This window comes from Aulonocara sp. 'chitande type north' Nkhata Bay, linkage group LG23 (assembly GCF_057382095.1).
Source record: "Aulonocara sp. 'chitande type north' Nkhata Bay isolate Kocher_YH1m ecotype deep benthic linkage group LG23, A_spYH_male_GT1.1, whole genome shotgun sequence".
In the NCBI taxonomy this organism is placed as follows: Eukaryota; Metazoa; Chordata; class Actinopteri; order Cichliformes; family Cichlidae; genus Aulonocara; species Aulonocara sp. 'chitande type north' Nkhata Bay.
The window spans coordinates 34,668,793-34,678,527 of record NC_141365.1 but is presented as its reverse complement, the minus strand read 5'-3'; the positions used below and the strand labels follow the sequence as shown (position 1 = coordinate 34,678,527).

The 9,735-nt window shown below is 40.7% G+C and overlaps 1 protein-coding gene across 1 annotated transcript in view; it reads left to right on the top strand.

The window, feature by feature from the left end:
• The first annotated feature begins 9,150 nt into the window (after positions 1-9,150).
• Positions 9,151-9,735, top strand: part of LOC147302301 (cholecystokinin receptor-like) — a 67,118-nt gene continuing 66,533 nt past the window's right edge. Inside the window, exon 1 of the mRNA XM_086283749.1 lies at positions 9,151-9,691. Within this exon, the coding sequence (XP_086139875.1) occupies positions 9,571-9,691 (121 nt within the window). The 5' untranslated portion in view covers positions 9,151-9,570. The remainder of the gene's footprint in view (positions 9,692-9,735) is intronic.

Sequence of the window (9,735 nt, the reverse complement as noted above, 5' to 3'; positions counted from 1 at the left end):
GAAACTGTTCTTGAAGTATACAGAGAGAGAGAGAGAGAGAGAGAGAGAGAGAGAGAGCTGTGCATGAAGTGTGATTATGGTGGAAGCAAAAAAACAAGAGTAAGAGGGAATTCATGATGATGTTTATGTGAAGTTTGGATCTTCTTTTGCTGCTCGTTCAGTCAATATTGTCTGGAGAGAGTTAAAACCTGCAGCTTCAGAATCTAAAAAAGGGCGTAAACACAAAGCGAGGACCCGCCGACGGATCAGAATCAGCGAGCTGTCGGCTTTCAGCCCCGACCGTGTCCGTGCCGTCGGGTGAGAAAGGCGACATCTGATTCTGATGTGTCGGCGAGTCCGTGCTTTGTGTTTATGTCTTTGTGCAGAATCCGTGTTCCTGCTCTCATTTACTGTTTTAGCTGTTTGGTGGTTGTTGAAATTTAGTAAGGTTTAGCCTGATATTCTGGTATTTCGGGCAAAATAAATTTATATTAAAAAATCGATTCAGGATTTTAATGAATCGATATCACGTTATCCAGAATCGATTTTAATCGATAAATCGATAATCAAAACCCACCCCTACTCTGTCTGTCTCTCTCATCATGGTCACCTAAATGCACAGTAATGGAAGGTTTTGTAATAAGGCAGATCGCGCTAACATAATATGCACCGTTAGTTGATTAGTTACGTGCAAACGTTACCGCTGCTGCTGGGTTGAGATTCACGAGGTTATCGCGTGTTTTGTGAGCAAATGCTTTTGCATATTCGTAGTGTTTCCTCCCTTAAATGAAATATCTACTTTGCAAGTATTACAAGTTGCCCTGTTGTCATCCATTCTCGTAAAGTATAACCAAACTTTTGAGCGTTTGAGCCGCCATGTTTCCTGCCAGGTAAATGACGCTCCGCAATGTGGTGACATCATTCGGGCGACTGGAATCGATAAGGGAATCATTTGTAAAAATGACAAACAATTCCAAGGAATTGAAACAGTGGGAACCGATTCTCAACAAGAACCAGGTTTCGATACCCATCCCGAATTTCATGGATGATATTTGGTAAATATCATCCATGAAGATTATGCTGTGAAAATGAGAAACTAAACTTTGAACATAACCTGATTGACTTTAGCTGTTATTTCAAAATGAGTATGTTATCAGCATTAAAAATAAAAACAACATGTGGTCTTCAGGCGCTGCTGCAGGGTAGGGGTGGTGCAGTGGGCTCAAGGGGCACTGCCAGGGAGGCTGAGGGGGCAGGTGGAAGTAATTTTCTTCCAGTCTTCAGTGACGCCGGGGACCTGAAGAGGGAGGTATGTTGAACATGAGGTCTGCTGGACAGCTGGCCTAACTGAGAACGGGTGCCGAACCAAAGAGCACTGTGTTCAATCAAGCAAATGTAAACAATCACCTGAGCTTCGTGTGGGGTCTGGCTCAGTCGCATAAATATTAACAATAAAATAAACCTAAGAATCATAAATAATAATAGTGCAGTTGATAATTTATACTTTACAGTAAATCTAAATCTTAAATCTTACAAATCTAAAAGACAAAATGAAAACAAAACAAAAAATGACTAAATGTAACTTTGTTTCAGAGTTAAAAATTGAGTAATTGAATAGATATTTACATTTTTTAAAAACTTTTTTTCAAGCATTCTTTACTTTATATGTCAAATGTTGAAGATGACATATTAGCTGTTTGGCATTTTGGCGTGTGAGAGCAGAATTTTCTATTTAACGATAACAACTTAGCAAAAGGCTTAGGCTATGTACATTAAATTTTGTTCACCTAATGATAAAATACTCTAAATGAACAGTTTTTCTGACTAAAATAAGACACATTTTGAAATTATGGTCTGTTCTTTACACAAAACACTTATCATACATGCTGATACTGACCAGCAGAGGTCGCTAAGATACTTATTATAGAACACAGTTTCTATGACAAGCTTATATGTGATGAGGCAGAAGTGCTTTCAAACAACAGCACCTGTGCACTCAGTACAGAATGATGCACTCACCATCTGAAGTTCAAAAGTTAAAGGTCTCTCAAACAGGGTCTCCTGAGTGTTTATAATTGTTATATTGTCATAAAGAACTAAAGTTGCATAATGCTCACCAATGTGTTTTTTTAATTCAATTTTAAGCCCGCTGAGATTAATTAGAGTAGGAATGCCGTATTTTCTTTATTCTGAGCTCTCTCTGTCTCAGTCTGTCTGCTGTGTGGTTATACACTGACAGCAAAATGTTTGCATGTTAACTACACTCCAGCAACCCCAGCCTTTGTTCCCGCGCCTTTGCTGACAAGTGCATCATGTCTATTTGGGAGCTACTGCTCATAAGATGTAGAGACAAGACCTGTCTGAGCTCTGGCCTCAAACTCAGTATGTGTGTGTGTCCCAGATAGAGAATCAAAGCTCACTTTATGCTCTCTTTCTTCATTATCATAGATGAAAGTACTACTCTTGGATGAGCGAGGCAGGCAGTTCAGTTGGACTCAGACACAAGCCTCAGCATTTTAAATACACTGTGTATGTGCAAACACACAGTACCTCAAGTCCAGTGATATGTCAAAGTTTGGCTTGTGCAGAGATGAGAAAAAAGATTAATCTTGAGGATTAGAGCTGCATTAAGTTGGATGCTTAAAACACTCAGGGTATTTGGGACTCGTTTCAGGAGGCACATTCAGCCAAAGTTTGCACTGCCTGACAGTTTTCTGTCAAACATTTTCTGGTCACTCCAACAGTTTATCTCAGCCTTGGACTCTTTGCTTTATGTGGGGGAATAAATTTGGAGCGTGCATGTGGGGAAGAAAAGCTGTGTCAACATCTGGGCAGCCTGCAAAAGCTGAGAAGACAGGCAAGTTTTTGATGCACATTCCTGGACGCCGTAGGGTTCTTATAGGTCAGATAGTTTTAGGAAGTGAAGTGCCTGCTCAAGCTGCACTCGCATTTGTGCAAGTATGTGTTTGTCTCTAATTCTGTGAAACACTTAAGGCTTCATTACTTTAGCAATGGGCCCCCATTAGTATGTTTTTTCCTGTTAGGGGAGGTGGTTATGTACTTTGAGAGAAAACAAAGAAGGGAATCTCCCAGAAAAACAAAATGGTTTTATTTGCTTGGCAAAGACTGAAAAGAAAAGACAAACAGCTAGTGAGAGTTTATAAAAAGGTAACATAGTCTGTACATAAACTTAGTAAATTGCTGTCAGGACCACTTTAGTTGAAATAAGATTGTTTTTCCATCTGCAGTTATCCCTTCCCTGAACAGAGCAGGCATCTGTGACACTGGACACAACATTTATTAAAACAGAAATGGTAACTATTGTGCACAGGCAGCAGCAAATGTACCGTATATCTTTCAGTACTTCTTTGTATTTGCTATATTTGTGAATATTCAAAGGGGTATTTGCAGTGCTCCGTCTAACTGATGAAGTTTAAAGGTTTTGGTCTGTGTTTCTGGATAGAAGCCAGTCTCTGTCTGTTTTAAGTTAAGGTAATTGTGATAAGAAGAATACCTTTGGGTGAAAAAGAAAGTGTAGTAAAGAACATGTAAAACACTTTTTGTGTTAATAACCTTGAAATACACACACCTAAGGCAATGCACACCTGTACACCTGTTAGATAGATGCTCTGTTACATAAGAGGGATTAAGTCGGTCGTTATTTGTCAGCTACATCGATGGAAGAAATAATACTGGCCATAATGAAATCAGTAATTATATCACTATGGCGGCCATAGTGATTAAATTCAATCTGAGGAGAGAATCTGAAACCCTTTAAGGATCCTGGAAGTGTAAGAGATTTTACTTTCAGCTGGTGTTGTAGCTAGCTTTGGCAGCTAAGACACCTTCTCAGACCTGTGAATGTGAGAAGCAGAGTGCAGAGAATACATTTCACATCATCTATGACAGGGTTTCCTAACTGATCACTTGCCAGACAGCTATAAATAGATAATCAGTAGAAAAAAAAACGCTGAAAAAAATTTGGTGTTAGGTGTTTAAACAGATTCCAAACATTGTCCACCAAAAACTGAAAGGGCTTAGATCTAAATGAACTTTTGGTTTTTATTGAGTTGACAGGATGTTTTCAGTATCATAATAGTGATTGTGAATTCCTGTTCTGATACCAGTATTTACAACAATCTGTCCGATAGTCGATACTTTTTTCATTTTTCTTATTTTTGTTTTATCCGAGGGATACAAAGAAGTCTTTAGTGTAACAAAATAATTAGAATGTTTTGAACTCTTTTAGCTTTTAAAGATTTTGCCAGCACAAAATTTGTGTAACATAACACATTTCGGTCACTGATCCTGGTAAATACCACTATATTTGCTGATATGCTGGTATCAACAAAGGCTATATTGGTCTATGCTGATATTTCTCTAAAATATCTTCGTGCATGCATTCTATGAAACATATATTTTGAACTTGCAAACATAACGGATCTACCAGCAGAAATAGCCAACAATCAACTGGAAAATGGTCAGCAGGAAGAGAAATGGTTCTAGGATTGATCCAAGTGGAACACCAGCTCACTCTTGGATCTAAAAGGTACCATTAACAAAGCACACTGTGTTCTGTTGATCTTATGTGCTGCACAATAATGTTTAACATTTAGTATTTACTGTCATATTCCCATATATCATTGTGATGTTGTTTATTCTATTACTCTTGTTCTCTTCTGCTTGCTTTCTTTTTTCTTTCTCAGCAGGTGATCCAGGTGATTGATATATGCATTTTTTTTCTCTGCCCGTTCTGTTGGTTTTTGTCTTTTGCCCTTCTCCCCTGTCCCTCTTCTCAGCTGTTTCTCTTTCCCTCTTTCTTTCTCCCCTTCTTTCCCCCAGTCAAGTCTGTCCCGTATTCAGTAAGTGAAAATAAAATAAACAATAAAAGGTGAATCAAATGGACCATTACGGCAAGGCTGGGATGGTCAGTTTGGTAAAGTAAATCCGTTGGGCATCTTTCTTTGCCTTTAGACAACAATTCTGATGGCAAAAGAGCCAAACGGGACAGGCCAAAAAAGAAAAAAAAAAAAAGAAAAAAAAAGAAAAAAAAAAAAAAAGAAATGTAGCTGGGTAATTATGTCATTGGCATCGGTGAGCCACTGTCAATATGTGACATATTGAAGTCGCGTTTGAATTTGCGCTTGTTTTTTTGCTTTCACTTTGCAATCGTGCGAACTGTGTATAGAGAGCGACAGCACTGATCTGTGAGTGATGATAATTTGTGCACCAATTCCTCTGACATCGTCTTATTAATCGTTAGCTTACTATGCAAACATGACAAGTGAAATCTCCCACAGCAAGCTTAAACATGTGAGAGGTTGATCGCGCAGAGAATCGCTGAGCTTATGTGAGTGCGTGTGTAAAAGCATTTCAGTTCTGCTGAGCCAAATAAGACAGGTCAGGGTGAAGAAGTGACAGCCAAAGAAAAGCTTACCACAAAACGGAGAAGTTATGACAAATCAGACTATAAGGCAAAAAGAAAGTGCAGCTTTATGGTTTCATGGACAAAAGAATTTCTGTGGCTGCAATATGACGAGCTAAATAACCAGGGCTGCACATAAGTGGTCCGCAGGTGCGCATTCGCTGTCAAAATAAAAAAACACGCACAAGGGTTAGGGTTAAATTTAAAACTGTACTTTTGAGTTAAAATATATATTTATAATTTTAATAAATGACAAATTAAAAATGCATGAACATTTTTTTGTATCGAAAAAATATCGAACCGTGACACCAAAGTATCGAACCGAACCGAACCGTGAATTTTGTGTATCGTTGCACCCCTACTATGTACCTGGGCCTGCCTACTACGCTTGCAAAGGTAAAATGATTGGCTAGAATTCAAAGTGTGTGACATCTCAGGGGAAATAAAGCACCGAAAAAAAGCACCGAAATGTGCGCTGCTTTTCGGTCTGGTTATTACCGTTTATGTCAGCCACACAAATATTTCTCCAGATTGCACAATTTGTAAATGGATTTCTTTTTAAATTGGTGTCTTTCTCCTCATCTTTACTTACCAGAAACTCTGCCTCTCTAAGATCTTTTTGTTACACCCAGGCATGTTACTGATCCATTTCCATTAACCTAGTTAGCTGCAAAATGTCCCTCCATTTGTTTCTTTTTAGTACCACTTACTTACCTTTTGTTGCCTTTGTCCCACCTTTTTATGAGACTTTTTGCCGCCATCAAATTCAGAGTGACCTTTTTTTAATTTAATATATTTTCTATGTTCTATTTTTGATAAAATATGAGTTCATGAGTTTGGCTATATTTACATTTTAGACATGTTATGACCTGGCTTAAAAGCTGCAATATAAATAAACACCAGAATTCCACAAAGAAGAGGTTTTATTTTAAATTACATAATAAGTTAGCTTAAACAGCTGGTACCACTAAGACAAAGACTGGTGCGCCTTCCTGAAAGCCTGCCTCAGGTATGCCTTTATCCATACCTCACCAGGTGTGGTCAATTAGCAACAGCTGAACACTGCAAAGAGGTTAGGGGCTGCAGAGGGGCGTAACAGACAGCAAAGCAACTTTTTCAAATTGGGATTGTATTATGACATCATAATCATACTTCATGCAAAGTTTGTTTCATCTTTTTTTTTTAGCTTTAGGGAAGATTGGTCTATGCTCGTTAATATTCACTACGGTGTTTTCAGCTACTTATGAAATCTTACAATAGGTGGAATGACAGAGGCCTGTTTGAATTTCTCAGGAGCTTGAGTGCTTTAGCTGAACTGCATTTTCTTTCAGTGAATTTTCACTCCACCAGTTTTACAAAAAGGAAGAGGAGGTTCTGACACTCCCGTGTATCAAAAGGCAAATTCCCCATCTCATCAGACAGGCTGATCATGACCTGCGTGAAGACCTTTATCTAGTGAAAATCAATGCAGAGCAGCTGCCAAACTCTCAACACTGAAGGCTCCAGAGGAAGAGGAAGGGAGAGACTTTTGGCATTACTGTAATAAGCCGTTATCCTACAAAATGTGGAAAACCACCAACACGTGTTAGCCAAGCTGGAGCACACACACACCACCCACACATAGGAGCAGCACAAAAGCAATAAGAGTACTTGTAAAACCATCCCCAGGACTGACAGCAACCATATAACAAATCACAAACACAAATAGTGTAGTCTTCCTCCCCCACAGTGCAAACTAAGTCCCCCTCCTCCCCCGCTACCTCCAGACACTTTTCAAAGCATCATTTCTCAAGCAGCAGCACATGAAATAAACGAAACCCAGAGGTGCTTATAGATTGTTCCTCATAAACAAAGCCATCACGCTGCCCATCAGGGGTCTCAGAGGGTCTCACCTTTCTCCTGTTAGCCAAACAGCTAAATGGAACATTTAAAGTTGTTCCACAGGCTACGAGAAAATACCGAGACACTCTTTCGCTTTAAACAATCATTTATAACAGCTAATATGTAACCAAGACAATAACATTCACAGTAATATGTTCTCATCACGAACACAGGATGTGCAACATGTAACGTATACTTTATTGATCCCCGTGGGGAAATTCCTCTCTACATTTAACCCATTCACTCAGTGGGCGCCCGGGGAGCAGTGCGTAGGGACAGTACTTTGCTCAGGGGCACTTCAGGGTAGCCGTTCAGTGGATTTGAACCCCTGACCTCCCGATCATGGGGCCACCACTCTACCTACTGAGCTATCTGTTCTTTGGCACCTCTGCTTTACAACCAGTTCATTTAAGAAAAGGTGTCTTTTACTTCTACTGCTCGTGGCAGTACTGATTGTTGGTCAGGAAATCTTTGATCCAGGAGAATGTGGCAGAGGGGACCTGAGGGTGGTCCAGTTTGGTGGTGAGGATGTCTATGGTGTTGAACTCTGAATTGTAGTGCATGACGTGCATCATGTAGCTCTTCCAGTTCTCCAGATGGCTCAGTGCTATGTGATGGTGATGGAATCCTGCGTGGACCGATTTACTCCGAGAGGAAGGTAAGCAGTCTCTGATGTGGTGAGAAACTATTGAAACACCTCATGACTACAGACGTGAGGGACATAGGTCTGTAGTCATTGAGATGGTCTATTTCAGACCTTTTGGGGATGGGAATGATGGTGGAGGCCTGCAGTTGGTCTGCCCGTGCTTTGACCACAGGCCCAGCCCCAGGGATGTGGACAACGCCTGGGCCTCTCCTGGGGTACACCGCTCTCAGTCTCCTCCAAAAACATTTTAACAATGAAAACACTCTTTTTAAATTATAATAATTAAGCAGATGCATGGTGTTTCCCCATTTTTTATTATACAGATGTACTTATGGGAGCTCATATCAAACAAGGCCATATTGAAAGAGTGAGACAAGTGTATGTACAAGTGATGCAGCTGAGCCAAACGCTGCCATGCTGGTTCACACCTGATGCTTAAACCTTCTACCTATGAGGGACAGTAGATCAGGAAAAAAAAAACTTGCTTAAAGAGAAGGTGCTAAAACAGCTGGTTTCAGACAGAGGATGAGCTGACATTGCTGCACCAAGGCCCACATCTAAGAAAAATGGGCTGTGAATCATGCAAAGTGAATCTATAGAGTCCAGAATTGAAAATATAGCACTGGATGCAAGCGTAGCAGTACCTCCTCTACATGAGTCCTTTTGCTTTTTGGCCAATTCAAATGACAAATGTGAGACACAGATGTGGGTGGATCGATCCAAATATCAGTAATCAGTATTGGTATCTGATTACTTTGTTTCTGTCCTCAGCGTGCAGCCCACTGATCTGTGTTCAACAAATTATTTTTCTGGAAAAGAAAAAAAAAACCTTCAAACACACACTGTGAAAAACGTCTGAACCTTTTCAAATTATTGATGATTCATCTCACAAATCATGACATACTACTCTCCCCTACATAATCTGCCTATATAGCTGAAAATATCGATATCTGTATTGGCGATAGATACTCATATTTACTTGGCATCAGATCAATACCAAGTGAATAAGTATGGCACAGAACTAGTGAGTGATAAAGAAAATGATTGGTTTGGTCAGGTGGATTTATCACAAATTCTTAATAAATCTTGTTAAAATGGATGGAGATCCAACGTCACCCCAAGCACGTAGCCCTGCATGGACACCCTCATATAAACGGTGTCTCCACCACTGCTGTGGTGTCACTTAGAAAAGGAAGCTCTGGAGCTGATCGAGCTTGAAGTCAGTCCACCTACGGATGAGCAGCAGCCAGTTTGTGTATGATTTCTCTAAACTGTTGCAGTGACGGTGGTGTGAACAGAGAGAGAGAGAGGAAGAGAGTGTGAGAGCTCCTCAGTTGCCTTAGCAGCGCAGCCTCATTCCTCCACAGTCGGGCTTCAGTCCGCTGTACTGCGCGCTTCCCGGGGCTTCCCTCACGGCTCCCCATCAGTTAACCCTGTCACACTCCGCCTGGTCTCCATTTATTCCACCGTGCTCGAGATTTTAAAAAGAGAAGAAGAAGAAGGAAAAGAAAAGCAAACAGAACTCTGGGCCGCCTCCAAGTTTCCTAAACGCCCCTTCTCCGGCTGTTATGAAGGAAAAGGTGGCGGGCTGATCGGCTCAGTCACTCAGCGCAGGTGTGAAACCAGAAGCGAAGAGAGGATGGCTCTACGGACGGGGAACGGGACTGTGACGGAGTGGGGGAACCTCAGCGTGGAAGTTAGCGACTACAACGTGAGCAACACGAACCGCTCCGTCCCCAGCAGACCGGCCAGAGCCAGAGGTAAGAGCACACAGTTTTCCACAAATGAATCATCCAGGCTGAGG